The sequence below is a fragment of the Lycium barbarum genome, chromosome 2, assembly GCF_019175385.1.
Source record: "Lycium barbarum isolate Lr01 chromosome 2, ASM1917538v2, whole genome shotgun sequence".
Lineage (NCBI taxonomy): Eukaryota > Viridiplantae > Streptophyta > Magnoliopsida > Solanales > Solanaceae > Lycium > Lycium barbarum.
The window spans coordinates 26,632,417-26,656,381 of NC_083338.1; the positions used below are offsets into that span (position 1 = coordinate 26,632,417).

Genomic DNA, 23,965 nt, shown 5'->3' on the forward strand with positions numbered 1-23,965 from the left:
TAAAGAAACAAAATTGTAAAAAAAAATTGTGGATCCCATATATATGAAACAACAACTAATATTTAAAAAAATAAGTGGGCCCCATATTAAACACCATGCGTATTCGTAGCAAACACTAATATAATAAAGTTTTAAATATGGAGCACAAACTACAATGTTATATTAATCGTGTTTTGAACATAGTATCCCATATTGACAAAATCAAGTTGTTATGTTCACTAAATATACTTAAAATATTTATATTTTAAAATTAGATAGAATTTAATACAAAAGACAACATGACAAGTAAAATGAGCTAAACCGAGAATATTTACTAAAATATTTAAAAATACTATTTCTTCGTTTAGATAGAAAATCAATTTCTACAACAAGTCTTCTCTTTTAAAAAATATTAATAAATTTGCCGATATTGTATTCGTAGCAAACATTAATATAATAAAATTTTAGATACAGAGCACAAACTACAATGTTCTATTAATCATATTTTAAACATAACATATACTCATATATATATATATATATATATATATATATATATATATATATATATATATATATATATATTCACTATTCAAAGACAACTACATACACAAGATGCAATATAATCTAAAGTGCGCACGGGCATAAACTGTCTAGTAGATGGATAGATAGATAGATAGATTGTAGACTAAGAAACCATGGGTAACGACCATCCAAACAGGGTGTAACTTGTTTGGGATTGAAGGGTGACATAAGAGTCCCAAGTGTCATAATTTGTCAGGAGGTTGACGTGGCAGTCTCCTGATTGGTTGAGACAACCCATTTACACGTGCCTCTCCCAATTTGAAATCTTTCAAATCCCCAAATTAAACAGTTAATGACCCAAAACTTATAAAACCCCCATTTTGACTTTAAAGCAAAAGTCAAAATTAAAACGTTACAAAATCTATCCTATTGAAAAATCTGTCTTGATCTGTATACCCTTTAGATCAGTTTACTTCTGTTGTAAGGTAAAAATGAATAAAAACTTTCTAATGCATATGTTTTGACTTAATGTTTGGGAATAATTATTGTTTCTTGAATTGTGTTTTGCATGTATTTTTTTTTAAAAAATATACAGTATTGCCTTTAAGCGAATTGGTCTTTTTTTATTAATTGATATGATATGTAGAGTTTTTTAGAGGCAAATCATGTTTTTAAGCTAATTTTGATTTTTGAATATTTTATTGGGTTTCCTTGTTTTTTCAGAGGATTGGGTTTTTGTTGAGAATTTGGATTTTTTGAAATTTTAAATTAATTGGGTTTCCATGTTTTTAGAGGTAAATTCATGCAATTAAGAGAATTTTTTTTTTTAAAATTTTTTTTCAGTTGATTTGTTTCCATTTTTAGAGGCAAATTTATTAATTTCCTAAAGTTGGGTTTTTTTTGAAATGTTCAGAGAGATAAATCTTGATAAGATTACACTTCTCTAAATTTTGGCGAGAATTATTGCTAAAGATTGCATCTTTTTTTTTTTTTTTTTTTTTTTTTTACATTAATGTTTTAAGACCTGATAAGATGTAAATATTGATTATTGTTACTGATATTTCTTTTTTCTGGCTTGTTGTAGCTTATCTCTTGTTATTGTGGGACGAAAACGGAGAGTGTTTTTGAGTTAATAGTCAGTGAGGATGATGAATAGCGAGAGATTAGCAAATGTCGCTTTAGCAGGTTCGATTTGATTCATTCGTATTTATCTTGTTGCAATTCTATTCATGCCAGAATTTTAGTTTATGGGTTCTAGATGACAATTCTTGTTGCTTACTGGGTTCTGAATAGATTATTTGTACTATTAACTTAATTTTTTAACACAAATATAGCGTTTGAATCAAAGTTACTTGGTTCTGCTGAGCCTGCATTTACCAATATGGCTCCCCCCCGGTTCATGAATGTTTCTTTTGGTAACCAATAGTATAATGAGTTTGATTTTTTTTGTGATAACTTGGAAATGAAGGAATTTTTGTGCAGGATATGAGACGAGCAACAGTGTTTATTGAGTTTCTTTTGATAAATCTTTAGAACTCGCGAGTCTTAAGTTTCTTCTTAAATTATGAGGAACAGATTTATGAGTGTTTGGATGCGTGTCATTTAGATTCGCAGAGATAATAGATGCTACAACTGTATATATATGATTTTGTGCTAAATATTTTTTCCCACTTTAGATTTGTTGGAACACATATTAGTTCCACTATTCCAATGTAATATTTCTATCCCTTATGCTTGTCAAAGACCTAATATCCGACTCTAAAACTGCTATAGTATTTTGTTGCTCATTGGAAGAGATCAAAACTGTGGAAATTCTCGTTGGCTTCACATTACTGTATTTCTTAAGCTTGATGACTTTAATACGTTGTTTATATCAAATGGTGCGGCGGGCCCACAGGCATCATTTTATAAATTTGTGCTTCTGAACTAGGCATTGGGCTTATTATTCAAGGGTCCTATGGGACCTTCCTTGTTACTCTTGAACTTCAATGCATGTCCAGCAAAATCTACTTTACTAGGTTAAGTGGTGTTTGGGCCTCGCTGACCCGAACTACTTTGGGAATTAAGGCGTAGTTGATTGCTCGATTGATATGCTGGTGTTTAGCACCCTTCCCCTAGTTTTGCCCATTTTCCCCAACAAATATGACAATACTTTCTTGATTCTTGTTTCTTGGTTTTCTCTGCAATCGACTTTCCTTGTTTGTTTTGAGCTGCCAGAATTTGATGATTGCTGTTGTCCCTTTTCATTTTTTCCACCCTTCCCCCAGTGCATCATGTTTGTGATTAGAAACAAGTTTCTGGTTGTATGGAATGTGGAGAGAAGGAAAGCCTGCTGGTTATTCCAAATCTCATTCGATATTTCATTTTTTTGGGATTACCTTGAGAACTCTTGCTTTTTTGCTGTGAATTTCAGGTTTGAGTTTGGCACCACTGGTTGTGAATGTGGACCCAAATTTAAATGTTGTATTAACGGCTTGCCTCACTGTTTATGTGGGTTGCTACCGTTCTGTTAAGCCAACTCCACCTTCGGTAATATTCCCGGGACTCCAAGTTTTAGCCTCCCTTTTATTTGTTTATTTGTTTTGATGTCTGCTATACTTGTCCTATTCTACTTTGTAGGAGACAATGTCGAATGAACATGCAATGAGATTCCCCTTGGTTGGAAGTGCAATGCTCTTGTCGTTGTTCTTGCTTTTTAAGTTCCTCTCAAAAGACTTGGTTAATGCTGTATTGACGTGCTACTTTTTTGTACTTGGGATTGCTGCTTTTTCGTATGTTCTTTCCGTATGGATCATTCTACTATGCTTAATATATTCTTTTGCAATTTTCTAAGACGTAGTTTCGTCATATATATTTATATCATCCCTTTCTTTGGGGCTTTGCAGTGCAACACTGTTACCTGCTATCAAAAGATTCTTGCCGGAAAAGTGGAATGAAGATCTCATAACATGGCACTTCCCATATTTCCACTGTACGGACCACTTCTTTCTTCTCTTGCAAAATTACTAGTTAGTGACTGACTCTTTCTTTTTTCCCCAAAAGATTTTGAATCGTGGTTTGCTCACTGTAAAATCATTATTGAATGGCATTTTCCCCACATCCCACTGTGGTACACCTTCATCTCTCTTCTGAAAATGGCATTTGATGACTGAACTTCTTTTTTCTTTAGTCAAGTATGGTAGTCCTTTTTTCCCCTTTCCAAAGTGGAGTAGCTCATAAAATGGTACTTACCATATTTCTTTTATGAGACATATTCTTGGCTATTTTGACAGCATTAATTGGACCCTACATCTTTGTAAAATTCCGAGGCTTTGAAGTTGCTATATGTTCCTTATTTGCTTATTTTTATTAGTAGAGTCAGCATAATATGTATTGTTGGCTGTTATGGTGATTGGCGTTCCTTTTCTAAAATTGTGCCATAAGAACTATTTACTTGTGTCTTCTTATATGGTTTTGATGAGCTTGCACTTGTGAATCTTTAAGTCATATATTTATGCGTTTGAACAAATCGACTAGCTTATTGGGGTTTTGATATCCTACATGAGATATTTTCTGAACTTCTAAGAAGAACTCCAGTTTTCCAGTCTGGTCCATTTTCGACTTGAAGCATGGGCACATTCAAACTTCAAAATTTTGAGGGATCTAGGGTTGTAATGTTGACATTGTTAGAGCCTTTTGTTATTTTTTCTTTTTGAATGAAGATTTTCTTCAATCCATTGACTGGAATTTGTTGGTTTTCTGCCTTTTCTTTTTCTCTAGATATGATGTTGTATTTGTTTCTTTCTCAGCTTTGGAGGTTGAGTTCACAAGGTCCCAGATTGTTGCTGCAATTCCTGGAGCTATCTTCTGTGCATGGTATGCTAAACAGAAGCATTGGCTAGCTAACAATGTATTGGGCCTTGCATTTTCTGTTCAGGTTTGTCTGCAGAACTAGCATTGTTACCTGTTGCTTTCAAATCCTGAAACAACCTTCTCACAGCTTCTTTTGTCCTTCCAATGGTTGGACACTGAATTGAATGTTTATTTCTGTTAACAAAGCTTGTTACTACATTGCTGCAGCTAGTTCTGTCATCATTGTGTTTTGCATCTATGATAAATTGTAGATCTTGTTTTGATTACTAGAGGTAGTGATGTTTGATTGATCTTGCTTCATTTTCTATATAAATTTTGTTTTGGTTCTTATTTATCAAAAACAAATTCTACTTTGTAGTTTTTCCATTTGTTTTGGCAAAAATATATCTTTGCGTCAACCATTTCTCTAGGATTTTTGTACATGAATCTCTCTCTCTATTTTGACGTCTATCAACCATCGAAATCCAATGAATTTAGCCCATTCTTTTTTGAGCACCCAAGGGTGTGGCCTAGTGGTCAATAAAGTGGGAAGAGAACCATGAGGTCTCAGGTTCAAATCCCAGCGTAGACAAAAACACTCTGTCTAAGCCTTGGTGGACGGAGATACATGGTACCTATGTTGCTCAGACTCTTCACTTATGGTGCCGCACCCGTTTCGACACGACATAGGTGTGGGATCCGTACCCGATCTGGTCAACCAATTTTGGGTACTTTAACCAAAGTTGAGGGAGAAATTCTGGACGGATTCAATGATTTATGTAATCAAAACAAAAGCTATGGTCAAATTCAAGAAAATGGAATAACTTGTATATAGAAATTTCTATGTCACTCATTTTCCTTTTGTATCCTTCTGAGATTCTCCTCTTGATCAATATTTTCTTCTCAAGTTGTCCACATAATATCTCATAATTTAGGTTTTATAACTCTACTTTTAGAATTTTGAATTATTTTTGCGGAATCCCCGCACCCGTATCCGTACCTGGATCCGTACCCACGAAGGTTAAAATTTAGATGATGACGAATCCGACCTCTAGATCTGTACTCGTATCCGACACCCGCATCCAAGTCCGAGCAACATAGTATCTGTTGTTGGTGGGAGGTAGTAGGTATACCGTGGAATTAGTCGAGGTGCGTGCAAGCTGGCTCGGACAGACACAATTTTGATAAAGAAAAATAAATAAATTAGCCCATTCCTTTTAATCGTTACTTCTAGATAGGTTATATAGATTGTTTGTTCAACTTACATTCTTTAGTACAGTTTACTTGTCTATGAGTCCTCTATTGCCCACAAACGTTCTTGATATCCTTTGGAAGAAGCTCATATGTTTACATAGCTTATTGCTACCATTTTGATCCACAATGACACTTGCTGACTCACTTTCTCCACTGATTTGATTTTTTCCATTTCATAGGTAGATGTTTATTATCTGTACAAAAGTTCAAGTTGGCCATTCCACAGTTTTTATTATATAACTGAAGTATTGACTTTGTTTTGCCATTTTAACTTGCAGGCGATTGAAATGCTTTCACTTGGATCATTTAAGACTGGTGCCATACTGTTGGTAAGGGTAAAGGTTTTACTTTAATATGTAATTATTAGTTGAGCATAGTTCAGAGGTGTCATTCTGTTTGTTTTTATTGGGCTCAAACTACACGACCAAATAGTTGAAGTGGAACCCTTCAACGAGCCATCTCTTAAGATGTGCATTACATAAACATGTCCTTTTTCTCATGTATGAGACTAAGGGTGTCAAAACTAGCCCATGAAAACATGAGCCGCCAACCCCCTCAAGTTTGGGTTGGTCAATGATCCGTCCATTTATTAGCCAGCCCATTTTAGCCCAACCCGTTTCATCCAATCTAAAAATTGGGCTGATATGTAGCCAAAATTGACCCATGGAATTGGGTGGGTTGGGTTATAACCTCATTTTAGGCTTTTTAGCCAACCCGTTTCAGCCCAATTAATTGACCCGCCCATTTATTAACTCAGCCCATTTTGACCTGCCCAAATTTAGCCCAACCCGCCCATTTGACACCGCTATATAAAACTTAGTGGTCAAGAAGTTAAAAGAGTTCTCCGAGGTTTATATGACATTGGCTCTGGCACTTCCTCTATGCATTAACTTATTGTCTTTGTGCTGAAACTATCCTATGATCTTTTACTGCAGGCTGGACTTTTTGTGTATGACATCTTCTGGGTCTTTTTTACCCCAGTGATGGTTAGTGTTGCTAAGTCTTTTGATACTCCTATCAAGGTGCGTATTGTATTTTTTCTTTTTTCATTTAGCTTTTCTTCCAATTTGTTGCTAGAGATATTTTTCATCATTTTTACTGTATGGTAGTCATAATTCTTTTTTTTCTTTTGCAGCTTTTGTTCCCCACCTCAGATTTGAAACGTCCCTTTTCAATGCTGGGTCTCGGTGATATTGTAATTCCTGGTATAACATCCTTTACCGTTTCTTTTAAGTTGCTTTTCATGACCCGTCTACAGATGCCATTTTATGGATTTACATTAGATGACTTTATCCACTGCTGAACTTACTCTGTTTCTTACCTCCCATTATCAGTTGGGATAATACCTTCTTGGGCCACCCTAAAAATAATAGCCGGCAAATGTATATGTTTTGTATATTAAGTATAAATATACATATTGTATACATAAATATATACATTTTTTTTTTGTGATGACATGGGAACCCGCAGCCGCTACCCTTCGGGTGCGCACTGGGTAAACCCAGCTCCTATGTAATAGCATACATATATAATATCATAGTATATACATAATCAGTGTATATGTTTTGAATATTTAGGCTAGCATCCATAATTAATTGCGAATGAAAAAAGACCTTAGTTGTTTTGTCATAAAATAGTAATTATCCTGTTATTCAGGCATTTTTGTGGCATTGGCACTCCGCTTTGATGTCTCCAGAGGGAAGGAGCCTCAATACTTTAAAAGTGCATTTTTGGGATACGCAGTTGGTGTGGTTTCAACCATTGCTGTTATGAACTGGTTTCAAGCTGCACAGGTTGGTGTCCCAGAAAAGCTTTTCTGTTTTATTCCTGTAGCAGGGCTATGGTATTCTTATTTTTCAAGCTTCTAGTTATCTGATGCACTCTGTTTACTCATTTCTTTTTTCCAGCCCGCATTGTTATATATTGTTCCAGCTGTAATTGGATTTTTGGCCGTGCACTGCATTTGGAATGGGGATGTGAAGCCGGTAAAATTTTCTTTTGATAATCTATAATTTCCTCACACCATTTGCTTCTGTCTTACTGTTTATGGGCCTTTTGAATGCGTGTTTATTCTTTACTCCAAATTGCGAGGGGTTATGGATATTGGATTCAGTCCTTGTTGTTTCGGCCAAAAAAAATATTGACATCGTTTAGGAGTAGATAAGAGAAAAGCTTTCTTCACGGTTTGTTTTGAACTAGGGAAAGGGAGAGAACAGTAAAGATGAAAAATGCAAAGACAATGAAGGAAAATCCTACTCAGTTTGGTTTGAAAAGAATGTAATTGTGCATTTTTCTCCGCTCATTTTTGTCATATTTTGATAACAGTGGTGTCCAGACCAACTTGCGCGCTCCTCGATTATTATGTCGAGTACCTGCCATCTTCCACCGGCACATGTATCGAATAACTTTGCTAAGGTTTAGGTTTAGGCAAATGGAAAGAAATCACCTACTTTATTATTATTATTATTATTATTATTTTTTACCTATGTTGGGATTTGAACTTGTTTCTTCATGGTTTTCATCTCACTTCATTGATTACCGTGCCACGTGTGGCCTCCTCTCATTTAATCAAATTACGTGTCTTTAAGGGAAGAATAATCTCTAATCTTGTTTTATCATCTCCTTTACCCAAACCAAACTCTAGAAGAGAAGTGGAAACTACCCCTACCTCTCTTTAGAACTTCCCTTAGCTTCTGTATTTCAACATGCATTAAATATGATTTTTACTTCATAAACCCCCCCCCCCCCCCAAAAAAAAAAAAAAAAAAAGAAGAGTTAAAGATGACTTTTCTTCTAAAGCTCTAAACATTACATTTTTCATTCAAGCTGAATTGTATTCTTGGTTTTTGGTTGAGCAGTTGTTGGAGTTCGATGAGTCGAAAACACAGAGCACTGAAGAAGTCGCCGCCAAAGAGAGCAAGAAAGTAGAGTAGTGAGGCTAAGAAGACTTACAGTAGGATATATGACCTTCCAACTGCAGAAATTGTTGGTTAAGGAAAAATCTTGTTGTTGTACTAGATTATTATTAGTGAAACACTGATGAGATTGGCTTCATATGTTATTTATCCAAAACAATTCACTCGTCAATCTTAACATTTTTTCCCTACACCATGAGATTTGAAGTGGTATGGAGATTGAGGCATAGTTGTTGTTTACCAATGCTTGATCTATGGGTACCTCAATACAGATTCGTCATATTGTCCCTGGACATAGCTGATTAAGTGCGTCTAGTTTTAGAAGTTGTCTTATACTGTTGCCAAGTATTCTTTAGAATACCCGGATCATAAAATGTAACTTGAGTAGTTCGAAGGGAACCTTAGATCTTATAGGGTTATGGATTCGATTTGTGGAATTCAGGGTAAATTCGATTTGTGGAATTCAGGGTAAATTGTCTACCTCACATTCCTTGGAGTGTGATCCTCAAACTTTGTATGAACCCGAAATATTTTATACACCGAAATGTCATTTTTTTAACTCGGGGAATCTGATCCAAATCACGTTGTGCGTTAGTTGCAACTCAAATGCTACGAATTTTCATTCCCAACTTTTTACTGGTAGAAAATGGTTGACGACGAACCAAGGACCCTTGTGTAGGGTTGTATGCATATTTTCCTCATTTTTGAACTTGATGAGAAATTAATCATACTTAATAACCTAAGTCAATCAATAGTACCACAGATAGAATTTAGTAATATGGGCTATTTCTTAGGGTTTGTGAGTTCTAAGAGAAGGGGAGCTACGGAGGACAAAGAGCTTAATTATCTATATTGATGTTTAAGGATCTATATGATATTTCTAACAAAATATCTTTTATTGATTAAAAGGTTGATTCTCAAGATCAACAAGCCTGAAGTTTCATTATATTTTAGTCTTCTTTTATTCTTTTCTTTTTGTTTTTTTTCCTTGACTTATATTCGTTTAGGATGTGTTTGGTACCATAGAAAGACATTTTTCATAGAACATATCTTCCTGAAAAAGATTTTTTTTTTTTTTGGTTTTGGCGTGATTGAAACATATTTTTAAAAAAATTATATACACTATAATTATATACACTATTAAAAATTAATAGTAATATTTGTATTGAGACTGTTAATATGTTTAGTAACAAAGATTTAATTAATGTATAAGTGCTAGTTGAAGCAAATAATATGAAATGAGAAGTCAAGATAGTTGTAAGGCCGGAAAATATTTTCTGATAACCATATATCAAAAAATGACTCCATGGAAAAAAAAAAAATTCTAAAAACCCGTCGTCCCAAATTAAATATGTGTTCTTGGTGCTGAATGCATGACAGATAGTATCAATTCGTTTTTCCAATTAATTGGTGATGATTCTCTTGAAAGTAGAAAATAGCAAAAAGTCGTGAATTAGTTCTTTATACCAAATTACTGGCCTAAATTCTACTTATAACGTATGTATAATATTCTTCTTATAGTGTTACACTGAAGCTATCATCCTTGGCCAAAATTTATTTAATAAAAAAGAAAGAACAAAGAAAAGAAAACGCATGCAGATGACAATTAGAGCCACAAGGTACGAATGAATAATACAGAGGAATATGTGCCTCTGTTGTTACATTCTCAGATGCACAAAAAATAGCACCTCATTCCAAATTAAAGTTATTAGAAGCATCACCATTCCCCCAACCCCACAAAAAAAAAAAAAAAAAAAAAAAGGAAAAAAAAAAGGAAGAAGAAATGGACAAAAGAAAAATGAAAATATAAATCCAAGAGTAGCTAGTGTACGTAGTAATGAAAATTCTTTTTTTAAACCAAAGAAAGATCCATTAATTTAAACAGGGAGGTTAGTTTTTTTTCTTCCTGAAATATAAAAAAGAAACATGTAAATTTTTACTCCCTGTGGTCCACATATATTTTATATCAAGATTTTAGCGCGCTCCTTAGAAAAAGACATTTAACAACCTTAATCATAGGAGTAATTGTCCAAACTACCATTTATATGTTCCTTAAATGTCTCACATAATTTTTTTTCAAATAAAAAATCTCACTTAATTAATATTCACTAGCTAATTAGAGCAGAGAAAAGTACGAAAATAACTTCATATTATTTAATATATTATGAAACAAATTCAATTAGTCAAAATTGTACAACTAATATTTGGGACGGCAGGAAGTAACTTTATAAACCTTTTACACACGGATATGCACAAATATATGCGATCCAACATTATGAAAGTTCCCTTACAGCTTGTTTGGATGGCTGTTACATATTGTCCCGCATGTATTGTTACTTTCAATACAATATTTATTTTAATAGTTACTTAAATTTTATCGTATTATGTTATTAAATTCATCATTATGCAACAACGAAAAATCAGTGGCGGAGCCAGGAATTTGATGAAGGGTGTGCAAATTTCCTTCTCACTTGTATTAAGGATGTGCAACATTAAATATATACTCATAATAGCTAACATTTTAACCTATGTACACCGCGTAATTTTCCAGCGAAGGGTGTGCACCTGACCACCCTTCGCCTAAGGTGGCTCCGCCCATGCGAAAAACTCTCCACTATATGTAACAACTGATTTGGTGTGGTCACATCATTACCTTTTTTTCTTCTCATTTACCTTTGCTTATTATTTAGAGAAAACAACACCAAATACCCCTAAAATATAAAAATATTTACCCGCCCCATGCCCCTCCTATAGTAATTTCTCCCTCCTAAAGTGATTTCGCTTCTACCCCAGCCGGCCAGAAATATTTACCCGACATACCCCCTCGCCCAAAACCCTTACTCTGTGATACCATCGCAGTATATTTATATCTCATGATGGTATCATGGAGGACTTAGAGAAGGACTGAAACTGTCCTCCATGATACCATCTCAGTATATTTATATACCACGATGGTACTATGGTCCTGAGGAGTGTCTCATTGAAGGACTAAAGCAGTCCTCCATGATACCATCACAGTATATGTATATAAGACGATGGTATCATAGAAGTTTTTTTTAGAGAAAAGTGTGTCTTTTTAAATAAATGAACATGATCATCCGCAATACCATCTCAGTATATTTACATACCATGATAGTATCATGAAGGACTAAGAGAAGTACTGAAGCAGTATGTCATGATACCATCTTAGTATATTTATATACTATGTTAGTATCATAATTTTGGGGACATCTCGGGTAAATAGTTTTGATTTTTCCTGGGGGTACGAAAGTACTGGGGGTATGAGCGGGTAATTATTTTGATTTGAGAGGGCACGCACGTTCTTTCCCCTATTATTTTTTATTATAACTTTACTCTGTACTTTATTTTTCTTTATAATATTGTAACTTTATTTTCAAATTGATTATATGTTGTTATATCCTGCATTTTCGAACGTCGAATTATTTGTAAGCTGAGGTGGGGCCCACACGTCAAGATTTTTTTTGGGACATGTGACAAATTATATAACTCACATATGTGAAGTTAAACACAACTCAAGAAGGACCCTTGGGCCAAATCAAAGTGGAAGCCCTCCAAAAGGACAATTTAAGGAAGCATTTTCGGATGATCTGACTTCTAGGGGCAAAAAAGGTATTATAAGTTTGGAATTTGGGAAAACGCCCAAAAATAAAAGTTGTAGATAATTGAATTATCTTTCCATCCATAGGTCGTGGGCCCTCATACGATATCGGGATCAACAGTTATGACCGTTTTACTGAACGAACATCCAGTCAGAAATTTTAACCCTGCGCGAACGCGCCCAGAGGGGGCGCGAACGCGCAGAAGGAAATCATTTACTCTACGCGATCGCGCCAGAAGGCAGCGCGATCGCGATGAGCACTTTTCTAGCTGCTTCTGGCAGCTTCCAAAACAATTATAAAGAGGGGGAGACCCCCTCATTTTCAGTCCAAAACCACGAACACCACCCCAAAAATCCCAGAAAATTTCCCAACTTTCCACCACCAAATTTTAGCCCAAACCAGGTATAATTTCCCAATTTCAGTCTGGATAGCGTATAATTTTCACTGCAGAATCGTATGGCGGTGTGTTGTGGCATAAAAATAAGGTGAAAAAGGGAAGATACAACAATATTAAAAGGAGAAAGGTATGAATCTCTTCCTATTTGTGTTAATACTAGTTTATTTACGAAGAAGACGCGATTAAATAATTGTATACTGAGTTAATTAGTTAGGAAAGTTGGAAAACAGCGTGTGGGCTGTTTTATGGAATATGTTGATATGAAAAAAGGATATTATTGATGTTGGTATTGTTGTTGTGTTGTTGACTGCTGAATTAAAAATTCGGGCTAGGCATATAAGCAGGGGAGATGCTGCCCAAATTTCTGTAGACAAATAGTGAATTAAAGAATGCTAAAAGTCTTACTATTGACAATTGGTAAATGTGACCATTTGTAGATTTTGAGCGAAACGGGAATTGAATTTGGACAAGCGTAAGACGCAGCTAAGGTATGTAAAGCCTTTCCCTTCATTCTTAGGCATGTTCTGAACATAATAGGCTCGGCCGCGAGCCTTAAATACGACTCTGTTCCTCGGAATTCGATATGGAAATCTGCTCCAATTCCTTCAGTAAGATTGAAACCATGTCCTTATAAAATATCTTTAAAGTATGCTTTTGTACGAAACCTTCCTAAACGGAGTCGGAATACTTCCGAATGATTATGGGTGACCTCATAAAGTCTTTTATCAGTAATTTATGTATCTTGCCTCGAGTTGGTCCGAGGTGGGCTCACGGAGCCCCGATACCCCGTGAATGATCTAAATTGCCTCATTTCCGTCCGTTTTTCACAGGCAACATCTGAACTATCATTTTGAACATAATATGACTGTTTTTATATAAATCTCACAATATGATTTTGATATCTGAAAATCTAGTTCGGGTTATGATCGGTCGTGCCTCCCCAAGTGACGTGTAGGCGCGTAGTTTGAAAACTATCTGAATACTTTGATTCGATCTGCCAGTTGGCCTATTTCTGTTCCGTTGAATCTGTACGAAGATCTGTACGTATGTGGTTTTTCATTAATCAGTTCGTGCATGTGCTATGATTCCTTTCACCGGATCCCGGACCGGTACGTATATCGTGCGGTGGGCCGCCGAGCCCCATATGTGAATTCCGAAGTATGATGTGTCCGGTTCCGGGGTACTGTGTTATATGTCCGTCCCCGGTTACCGAGGATAAATTACGAAGTATGATGTGTCCGGGCTCGGGGTGCTGTGTTATCTGTCCGCCCCCGGGTACCGTGGTTATGTTATGATGTGTGACGGAGATCGGAGAAGAATTTCTGATATCTGACGTATTGTGGTGCCAATGGCAGGAGTGGCGACCACGTTCCTGTACCCTATGTGTGATTCTGTCTGTCTGTATGATTTACGCTTCTGTTTGTCCGTCTGGATTATCTGACCGACGGGTTACGATTCTGTCTGTCCGTCCGGATCATCTGTCCAACTGGTTATGATTCTGTCTGTCCGTCCGGATCATCTGTCCGACTGGTTATGATTCTGTCTGTCCGTCCGGACCATCTGTCCGACTGGTTATGATTCTGTCTATCCGTCCGGATCATCTGTCCGACTGGTTATGATTCCGTATGTCCGTATGGATTCCGATTCTGTATGTCCGTAGGGATTCTGATTTTGTCTGTCTGGACCATGATTCTGTCCGTCTGTCGGGACTATGACTCTGTCTGTCCGGCTTATGAGCCTGTCTATTATATTTTTGTGCTTCCGGTCCAGATCATGATTTTGTTTGATATATTTCTGCTTTACATACTCGGTACATTTTTGTACTGACCCCCGGTTCTTCGGGGGCTGCGCTACATGCCCGCAGGTACAGACGCACCAGGTGATACGCCGCCAGCGTAGGTTTCTGACTCTGCTGTTTGAAGAGCTCCTTCGATCCGGAGCATATACTTTTGGTATATATCTTCTGTTCTTCCGTATGTTCTGTATGTATGGAAATTCTGGGTACGGCGGGGCCCTGTCCCGTCATATGATTCTGTATGTCTGTAGAGGCCTGTAGATAGATGTGTGGGTTACGGGTTTTGTCTGTATGTTAGCCTTATCGGCTTATCTGTAAATATCTGCATGTTCAGGTATATACATATATATATGTTGCGCGCCTGTCGTATCTGTATCGGCCTACTTCTGTAACATCTGTTTAAAAAAAAAAAATCTGTATGATATGAGATTCGGCCAGGTAGGTATGTACGGGTACCCAGTTAGGGTACCAGTCGCGGCCCACGGGGTTGGGTCGTGACATATGTGACACTATATAATGATAAGAAACGATATAATCTATCAAAACAATACTAACAATACAATATATTAATACAATACAATACAACACGATATGTTATAAATGAAACAATATATAACAACCATCGAAACAAGCTGTTAAATGAAGTAACAAAGCTATATACTCCTCAAGTGTGAGCTTTGAACTTTCTCTCTATCTCTCCGTCAGCTTTTTCTATCTGTTACAAGTAGTTTAATTTACTAATAACAAATGGATGGCTTCATTAACCATCTTCTTCTTCTTCTTGCCAATATTATTGTCATCAACTTTAGCCATGGGTGCAAAAAGCAGGCACTATAAATGGGGAGTGGAGTACACACATTGGTATCCAGATGGCGTGGAAGGTGTAGTGATGGCTATAAATGGACAGTTTCCTGGTTCAACTTGTTGAGTACTGTTCACGCGTATAAATACGCGGTTTACTGTTCACGCGTATAAATACGCGGTTTACTGTTCACGCGTATAAAAACGCGATTTACTATTCACACGTGTTACTGTTCACGCGTATAAAAACGCGTGTTATTGTTCACGCGTGTTACTGTTCACGCGTTATTTGAAGGTTATAAATAGAGCTCTAAGATTCATTTGGAAATACCACCAAAAATTGAAGAAGACAACACATCCCAAAGAGAGAGAGAAAAAATCTAAGAGAAATACTCTTAGTGAAAGGCCTAAGTAAGAGAAGGCTTTTGAGAGAATTTTTAGCAAAACTTTCTTGAGTGAAATTGAGATTGGGGTTGTGAGGTTGAGTGTTGTAAACACTTGTAATATTTCTTCTTTAATAAGATCTGCAGCAGCAACGTGGACGTAGTTCTCACATTGAGGGTGAACCACTATAAATCTCTGTGTGTTATTTATTTATTCTTCGCTTACATCACAGCGTAAGTAGGTTCTGTCTAAGGAGGTTGGTATTTAAGTGGTCCAGCTGTGACCCTCCAATCTTTCCTGGGAACCTGCTTACAAAGGTCAGATTTGGGATTAAAATCCTAACAACTGGTATCAGAGCAACAGGTTGTGTTGTGATTTAGAAACGATGGGAGACGAAGATGGTACGACGCACGGCATCGGTAAATTCGATGGTACAGATTTTGCGTTCTGGAGAATGCAAATTGAAGATTATTTATATGGAAGAAAGCTTCATGAACCTCTGAGTCCGAAACCAGAGGAGATGAAGCAAGCAGACTGGGATCTCCTCGACAGACAAGTTCTGGGAGTCATTCGGCTGACGCTGTCGAAGAACGTTGCTCACAACGTGGCAAAGGAGAAGACCACCGCAGATATGATGAAGGTATTGTCTGACATGTATGAGAAACCTTCGGCAAATAATAAGGTATTTCTCATGAAGAAACTATTTCATCTAAAGATGATGGAAAATTCTCATGTTGCTGCATACATAAATGAATTCAATACCATTGTAAATCAATTGTCATCGGTAAAAATTAATTTCGATGATGAAGTACAAGCTCTAATTTTGTTGGCATCCCTACCAAATAGCTGGGAGCCAATAAGAGCAGCGGTTAGTAATTCTGTCGGCAGTGACAAACTAAAGTTCAACGATGTTAGGGATCGTATCCTTGCTGAGGAGGTGCGCAGGACAGATTCTGGAGAGGCATCGACGAGTTCTGCTTTTAATGTTGAAAACAGAAGTAGAAATTATGACAGAAACTACAACCGAAATAGGGGCAGATCGAAGTCAAGGAATGGCAGGGGTCAATCCAGACCAGGACGAACACTTGAGTGTTGGAACTGTGGAAAACCAGGTCACTTCAAGAAGAACTGCAGGGCGCCAAAGAAGGAGGACAACAAGGGGGCTGGAATCAACGCTGCTACGGAAGACATTGGCCATGCGTTGTTGCTATCGGTTGACAGCCCGATAGACTCTTGGGTGCTTGACTCAGGAGCGTCCTTTCATACCACCCCACATCATGATATAATGACAAACTACGTGGCTGGGAATCTCGGCAAAGTTTATTTAGCCGATGGAGAGCCGCTAGACGTTGTTGGCACGGGAGACATTAATTTGAAGATGTCAAATGGATCCTCGTGGAAGATTACAAAAGTTAGACATGTTCCAAAGCTGATGCGAAACCTGATCTCAGTAGGTCAGCTTGATGATGAGGGATATGATCTCAACTTTGGTAATGGGTCTTGGAAGGTGGCGAAAGGTGCTATGGTAGTTGGCCGAGGAAAGAAGATTGGCACTCTCTACATGACGACTAGCTGTCGTGATACTGTTGCTGTGGTTGACAACACAAAGAAGACAGATTTGTGGCATTGTCGGCTGAGACATATCAGCCAGAAGGGGATGAAGCTGTTGGTGACAAATGGCTTAATTCCGGAGCTGAAGACGGTAGACCTTCATACGTGTGAGAGCTGCATTCTCGGAAAACAAAAGCGAGTAAGCTTCTCAAATGCAGGTAGGGAGTTGAAGGTCGAGAAGCTGGAATTGGTGCACACAGACGTGTGGGGACCTACCACTGTCCCCTCTCTTGGAGGATCACACTACTACGTGACCTTAATTGATGATTCAACCAGGAAGGTATGGGTTTCTTTTATGAAAAATAAATCCAATGTGTTTAGTGTATTCAAAAGATGGAAAGCCATGGTCGAGAATGAAACAAACCTCAAGTTGAAGTGTTTGAGGTCCGAAAACGGCGGAGAATACACCGATGGTGATTTCAAACGGTACTGTGCCGATAATGGAATCAAGATGATGAAGACTATTCCTGGAACGCCGCAACAAAATAGAATAGCCGAAAGAATGAACCGAACGTTGAACGAGCGTGCTCGGAGTATGAGAATACACTCTAGACTGCCCAAGACATTCTGGGCAGATGCAGTCAATACCGCGACCTTCTTAATTAACCGAGGACCGTCAGTTCCCTTGGATTTCAGAATTCCAGAAGAAGTCCAGAGTGGCAAGAAGGTAAATCTTTCATTTCTGAAAGTGTTCGGCTGCTTATCATATGTTCATAATGATGATACGGCTAGAAGCAAGCTTGATCCAAAATCAAAGAAGTGTTACTTTATTGGCTATGGTGACACCGAGCTTGGTTACCGATTTTGGGATGAACAAAATCGGAAGATCATTCGAAGCAGGAATGTTGTCTTCAACGAAGAGGTACTGTACAAAGACAAGTTGCAAAAAATTCAGAATGTCAGGACAAGGAATCGGAAATAGTCGATTTGAGGGACTTTTCGACACTTGAGCCGCTGCCAGGTACAGCCGAGGCAGAGGAACAAACAATCCGAGAAGGTGCTGATGAAAGTGCTGATTCTGAAACAAATAAACAGACGCCAATCACAGAACTGCGTAGATCATCCAGGATCAGGAAGCCGATTCACAGGTACTCTCCATACCTCAACTACATTCTACTCACTGATAGAGAGGAGTCGGAATGTTATGAAGAAGCAATGCAAGTCGATGAATCGACTAAGTGGGAGCTGGCAATGAAAGATGAGATGGATTCACTATCGGCAAATCATACATGGGAGTTAGCCAAGTTTCCAAAGGATAAGAGGGCATTGCAAAACAAATTGGTTTATCGGATAAAGGAAGAACCCAATGGAAGCAAGCGTTATAAAGCAAGGCTGGTTGCAAAGGGATTTCAACAGAAAGAAGGCATCGACTATACAGAGATCTTCTCTCCCGTAGTCAAGATGGTGACTATCAGAACTGTTCTTGGACTGGTAGCAAAGGAAAATCTACATTTCCAACAGATGGACGTGAAAACTGCATTTCTTCACGGTGATCTAGACGAGGAAATCTACATGCGACAGCCGGAGGGATTCAAAGTCAAAGGAAAGGAGAACCTGGTGTGCAAACTTCAAAAGAATCTGTACGGACTAAAACAGGCTCCAAGACAGTGGTATTTAAAGTTTGACAGCTTTATGAAGAAAGCTGATTTTTTAAGGTGCGAGGCAGATCACTGTTGTTACTTCAAGAAATTTGAAGACTCGTACATGATACTGCTACTCTATGTCGACGACATGCTAATCGTAGGAGCAAACCTACAGGAGATTGATCGGTTGAAAAAAAGGTTATCGGAAGAGTTTGTAATGAAGGATTTGGGAGCTGCAAAGCAAATCCTTGGGATGAGAATCAACCGAAGCAAGGAGGGCATCAAACTCTCACAAGAAGAATATGTGAGGAAAGTTATCAAAAGGTTTAACATGCATGATGCCAAGCCAGTCAGCACTCCCTTGGCTGGACACTTTCGGTTGTCAAAGGATCAGTCGTCGACAACCGAGGATGAGAAGAAGCAGATGGACAAGATACCTTATGCATCGGCAATCGGTAGTCTTATGTATGCAATGATATGTACAAGGCCAGACATTGCACATGCAGTGGGAGTTGTCAGCCGATTTATGAGCAATCCGGGAAAGCAACACTGGGAGGCTGTGAAATGGATATTCAGATATCTGAAAGGCAACTCGAGTTCAGCTCTGTATTTCCAAAAATCAGAAACAGGATTGCAAGGGTATGTTGATGCTGACAACGGTGGTGATGTTGATAGCAGAAAGAGCACATCCGGGTATGTTTACACCTTCGGAGGTACTGCAATATCTTGGGTTTCCAAGTTGCAAAAGATAGTAGCTCTCTCTAGTTGTGAGGCTGAGTACGTTGCTGTGACGGAGGCCACAAAGGAAATGATTTGGCTACAATCTTTTCTGCGAGAATTGAATCAGGACCACGAGGGAAGTGTGCTATATTGTGATAGCCAAAGTGCCATTCATTTGGCAAAGAACCCGGTCTACCATGCTCGAACGAAGCACATACAACTCCGGTACCATTTCATTAGATCAGCTTTGGAAGATACCACTTTGTCACACCCCGACTTTACTAGGGTGTGATGGGCACCCGACCCCGTATCTGGAGCCGAGCGAACCCGCTGACTCTTATCACATATATAAACCCTTGTATCAATCAAGAATAGAATACATAGTACGCTCTAATTTTTTTTTTCTTTTCATAAGTAAAGTCTATCATCATATGGGACCCGTGACATGAAACATAGTAACATATCGACTGGCGAAGCCGTCTACAAAACTGACACTCTATACCCACGACTCTGTCTGCAAAGTCTCTAACATCGAACAAAACATCATGGCTCATATACTCTGACTCGGCAGCATTCCAGAACAAGTGGAGCCTACCAACTTCGCTGGAGCATCTTCTATGCTAACTTCGCATCCTTTGGGTGTACCTGCGTGGCATGAAACGCAGCCCCCGAAGAAGAGGGGTCAGTACGAGCAATGTACTGAGTATGTAAGGCAAGAGTAATAACATAAGATCATGGTAGAAGACATAGAGAATAGTATATAGTAAGAACATAACTTGTACCTCTGTTTGCCTCTTAAGGCAGATATCATGTAAGCTAACTTTCCCTTTTTGAAACGACATATAAATATTCACATGTAAAATGCCCAACCATATAGGCACGGTGTACTTCTGTCTGAGCATATCATGGGACAAAGAGTAACCTGAACATATGAGTGCCCCTGAGGGCGGATGCCATGCATGCTTTATCTGGTCACGTCATATCATGTCGTATCATATCATATCATATCATATCATGTCATATCATATCATATCATATCATATCATATCCTGTCATATCATATCATGTCATATCATATCATGTCATATCATAGCACCGAACAAGTCGGCTCGCCCACATAGCGCCGAAATACGTCGGCTCGCCCATATATCCCGCGTCCGGGATGGTAACGCCAGCTGACCAGGTGGCAATGAAACGTGTTTCCCTTCCCATCCCCATGTATCCCTTCCCCCCACCCCATGTACATATTCATATCTCATATACATATGTCATATAAGCATGCAGGAGAGCCCAAAGAAAATCATGTATCCATCAGAGTGACGTAAGGTCGGTGACCTCCGATTACATTATGGAATAACCGGGATCGCTTTGTCTCACCTTGAAGGAACGAGTATTTTAAGGCGAGACTATCAACGGAGAATAGCGCTAGAAGATAACATAGTATGAAATCAGGGGCATCATAGGCATCAAATCATGTTTTGAAATCTTTAGAAAATGGAGTCATGACCAAGGAATAGAATTAAAGATCATGAACTAGTTGGACACCTTCATACTCACATTGAATTCTTGACTTAAGACCCTTAGTCATGGAATCATTCTTGTCATACTTATCATGGACATATTCTCTTCCTTACATCATCATTATCACTATTATCATAGAAATATTTTCATTAGAATAGTTACAGTACTTGTCACTTGATAAACGGAGCGATAAGGAAAATCCGGGAACAATGGGCCCACCTCGGGTCAAATGAGGCGGCGTACCAAATTTACGTACATTACCTTTCATGACGTCACTTGTGAGGGTTTTAAGGTAGTTGAGTCATATTTATGCAAGTTCTAGACGTTTAGGAGGTTTTTTCCAACATTTCGCGCACTTTCTAATTCAATTCTACTGAATGAAAAAAGAGAAACTTTAGGTGCGGATTCCGGAGAATAGAGTTGTCCCCGAGGCTCGTATCCAACCTAGTATGTCTAAGACATGCCAAGAAAGAAAGAGTAAAACCTTACATACCTTTTTCCGCTCCTTATGCTACTCCAAATTCAAGTTGCAAATCCGCCAAAATCTACAATTTGGTCACGTTTACCAAACATTGATTAGAGCATTTAAAAGTTGATTCTTTAAAGTAACACTTTGTCTGCCGAAATTTCGGCAGCATTTCCCCTGTAAATACACCATCCCCAACAATTCAACTTGGCAAATTTTAATCAACAACAATCCGGGAATTCAACCCGGCCAAACTATCAACACAATACCAACAAGTATTCTAGCAACACTTCAATTCAATTCAATTCAATTCAAATCAATTCATATGACATTCAAAACGTTTTAATCAACATACTACTTCGTCCAACACTTTCCAATTTAACAAGAACCATAACAACTTACTTCCTCCTTTCAATTTAATCACCACAACCCAACTTTGAATCATCCAATACCTTCATTTTCCTTACATAAACCATCACAACAACAACCAAATTATTAGGTAAAACTACTTTATTCCTTCCACACCAAAAACAGCCCATTCTCGGCCACGCATCAACAAGCATCATATTCATGAGTTTTATTCATTTCTACACATTACAATATGTACAAGATATTCACAACCACAACAACCAAAGTACCAAATAAAATCAATTCATTTACCCTACACACCCACTATATTCGGCCACCACTACATATATATGTATTCCATGAATTTCATCCACTTTTACATACTACAACACACATAATCACCCAAAACACATGAGAGGAGGATTAAATCTTACCTTTTTCCTTCAACTTCTCATTTGACTATGATCATGAACTTGCAACAAAGAGGGGGTTTCTTGCTCCAACAACTCTTCCATGTTAAAGAGGGCCTTCAAATTAGTAGGAATACATGAAGAAACAATTTTTTGGAACAAAATTTCCATGGCCTATTTTTGCTTGGTCTTGGCCGAATGGCCCCTATAGTTGCTTGGAGTTTTCTTGAATTTTCATGACAATTTTTTTGTATTGCTTGGTAAACCCTCTCATATATATATATATGTGTGTATCTCCTAAGCATGTGAGGGGCACATGCCCTTCTCCATTTCTCTAGATTTTTCCTCCTTTTTTTCTTGAATTTTTCCTAAATGGTCAAAGAAGACTAAATGTCTTCTTAAGGAAGCTTTGACCCATATATTTTTATTATTTATAATTAACCCCCATAGAATAATAAAAATGTGGACATACACCACACATGCCACACGACCAACTTGGGATTTTTCATGAACTTTCTTGAACACTTTGTGAAATTACCATTTTGCCCCTAAGCTTCCACATTATTACCATGTACCATTTTGTGAATTTCCCTTTTTACCCTTAACCTTTCTCAATATTTCCATACAATAATATTCATAAATAATATCCACAACCAACCTGTACATTAAAATAATTTTTGAAAATGGTCTCGCCCTTAACTTTCCACGACGACTTTGGAATTTCCAAACACACAAGATACAGGCTATAACAGAGCGCTAGTGCTTGAGAAGATCGCAGGGAGTCAGAATCCAGCAGACATGCTGACAAAGGCAGTGACGATAGGCAAACTGAAGCAATGTTCAGCTTCAGTTGGCCTGTACGAAGTATGAAACTAGGAAAGAGCTGCTGCATCGATCAAAGTGTGAAGACAAATTAAAATTAGCCTTCAAGTGGGAGAATTGTTGAGTACTGTTCACGCGTATAAATACGCGGTTTACTGTTCACGCGTGGTACTGTTCACGCGTATAAAAACGTGTGTTACTGTTCACGCGTTATTTGAAGGTTATAAATAGAGCTCTAAGCTTCATTTGGAAATACCACCAAAAATTGAAGAAGACAACACATCCCAAAGAGAGAGAAATAATCTAAGAGAAATACTCTTAGTGAAAGGCCTAAGTAAGAGAAGGCTTTTGAGAGAATTTTTAGTAAAAAATTCTTGAGTGAAATCGGGATTGGGGTTGTGAGGTTGAGTGTTGTAAACACTTGTAATATTTCTTCTTTAATAAGATCTGCAGCAGCAACGTGGACGTAGCTCTCACATTGAGGGTGAACCACTATAAATCTCTGTGTGTTATTTATTTATTCTTCGCATACATCACGGCGTAAGTAGATTCTGTCTAAGGAGGTTGGTATTTAAGTGGTCCAGCTGTGACCCTCCAATCTTTCCTGGAAACCTGCTTACAAAAGTCGGATTTGGGATTAAAATCCTAACACAACTATTAGGGCAACTGTTGGTGACACCATTTCTGTTGAGCTTACTAATAACCTTCCTACTGAAGGAGTTGTTATTCACTGGCATGGAATTTCACAGGTTAATTACATTACCTCCCCATCAAAAACGAAAAAAAAAAAGTACACAGAAAAAAGTTTATTTGGTTCTAGTGTGCGTGCGTGTGTGTATATATATATATATACACACAACAAGATTTAACATATGTACACTAATAATAGTAAAAAAAATTCTTACACTATCAATGTAGTTTACAAGTCACTAGTTATCAATTTATCGTTCTTACAAAAAAATACTCTTAATTATTTTTTTTAA

At 37.7% G+C, this 23,965-nt stretch overlaps 1 protein-coding gene and 1 pseudogene across 2 annotated transcripts; both read left to right on the plus strand.

Annotated features, from left to right (window-relative positions):
- The first annotated feature begins 831 nt into the window (after nt 1-831).
- On the plus strand, nt 832-8,757 carry LOC132626387 (signal peptide peptidase-like). Of its 2 annotated transcripts, none has more exons than XM_060341247.1 (12): nt 832-989; nt 1,589-1,689; nt 2,918-3,033; nt 3,124-3,275; nt 3,390-3,475; nt 4,293-4,420; nt 5,868-5,924; nt 6,525-6,611; nt 6,725-6,794; nt 7,246-7,382; nt 7,497-7,574; nt 8,448-8,757. In XM_060341247.1, the coding sequence occupies exons 2-12, from the start codon at nt 1,650-1,652 to the stop codon at nt 8,520-8,522; spliced, it is 1,026 nt and encodes a 341-aa protein (XP_060197230.1). In that variant the 5' UTR covers nt 832-989; nt 1,589-1,649; the 3' UTR covers nt 8,523-8,757. The 2 variants fall into 2 exon arrangements, with proteins under 2 accessions (XP_060197230.1, XP_060197231.1); XM_060341248.1 differs by having other exon boundaries at nt 5,868-5,918.
- A 6,187-nt stretch (nt 8,758-14,944) lies between these two features.
- The window catches only part of LOC132626388 (L-ascorbate oxidase-like), a 76,646-nt pseudogene continuing 67,625 nt past the window's right edge, over nt 14,945-23,965 (plus strand).

Excerpts from the sequence above, each read along its gene's own strand:
- LOC132626387 (XM_060341247.1), top strand. The coding sequence starts at position 1,650 with ATGATGAATAGCGAGAGATTAGCAAATGTCGCTTTAGCAG. Across the intron at positions 3,476-4,292 it reads GCACTTCCCATATTTCCACT|CTTTGGAGGTTGAGTTCACA; the intron begins GTACGGACCACT and ends TTTCTTTCTCAG. Across the intron at positions 4,421-5,867 it reads GCCTTGCATTTTCTGTTCAG|GCGATTGAAATGCTTTCACT; the intron begins GTTTGTCTGCAG and ends TTTAACTTGCAG.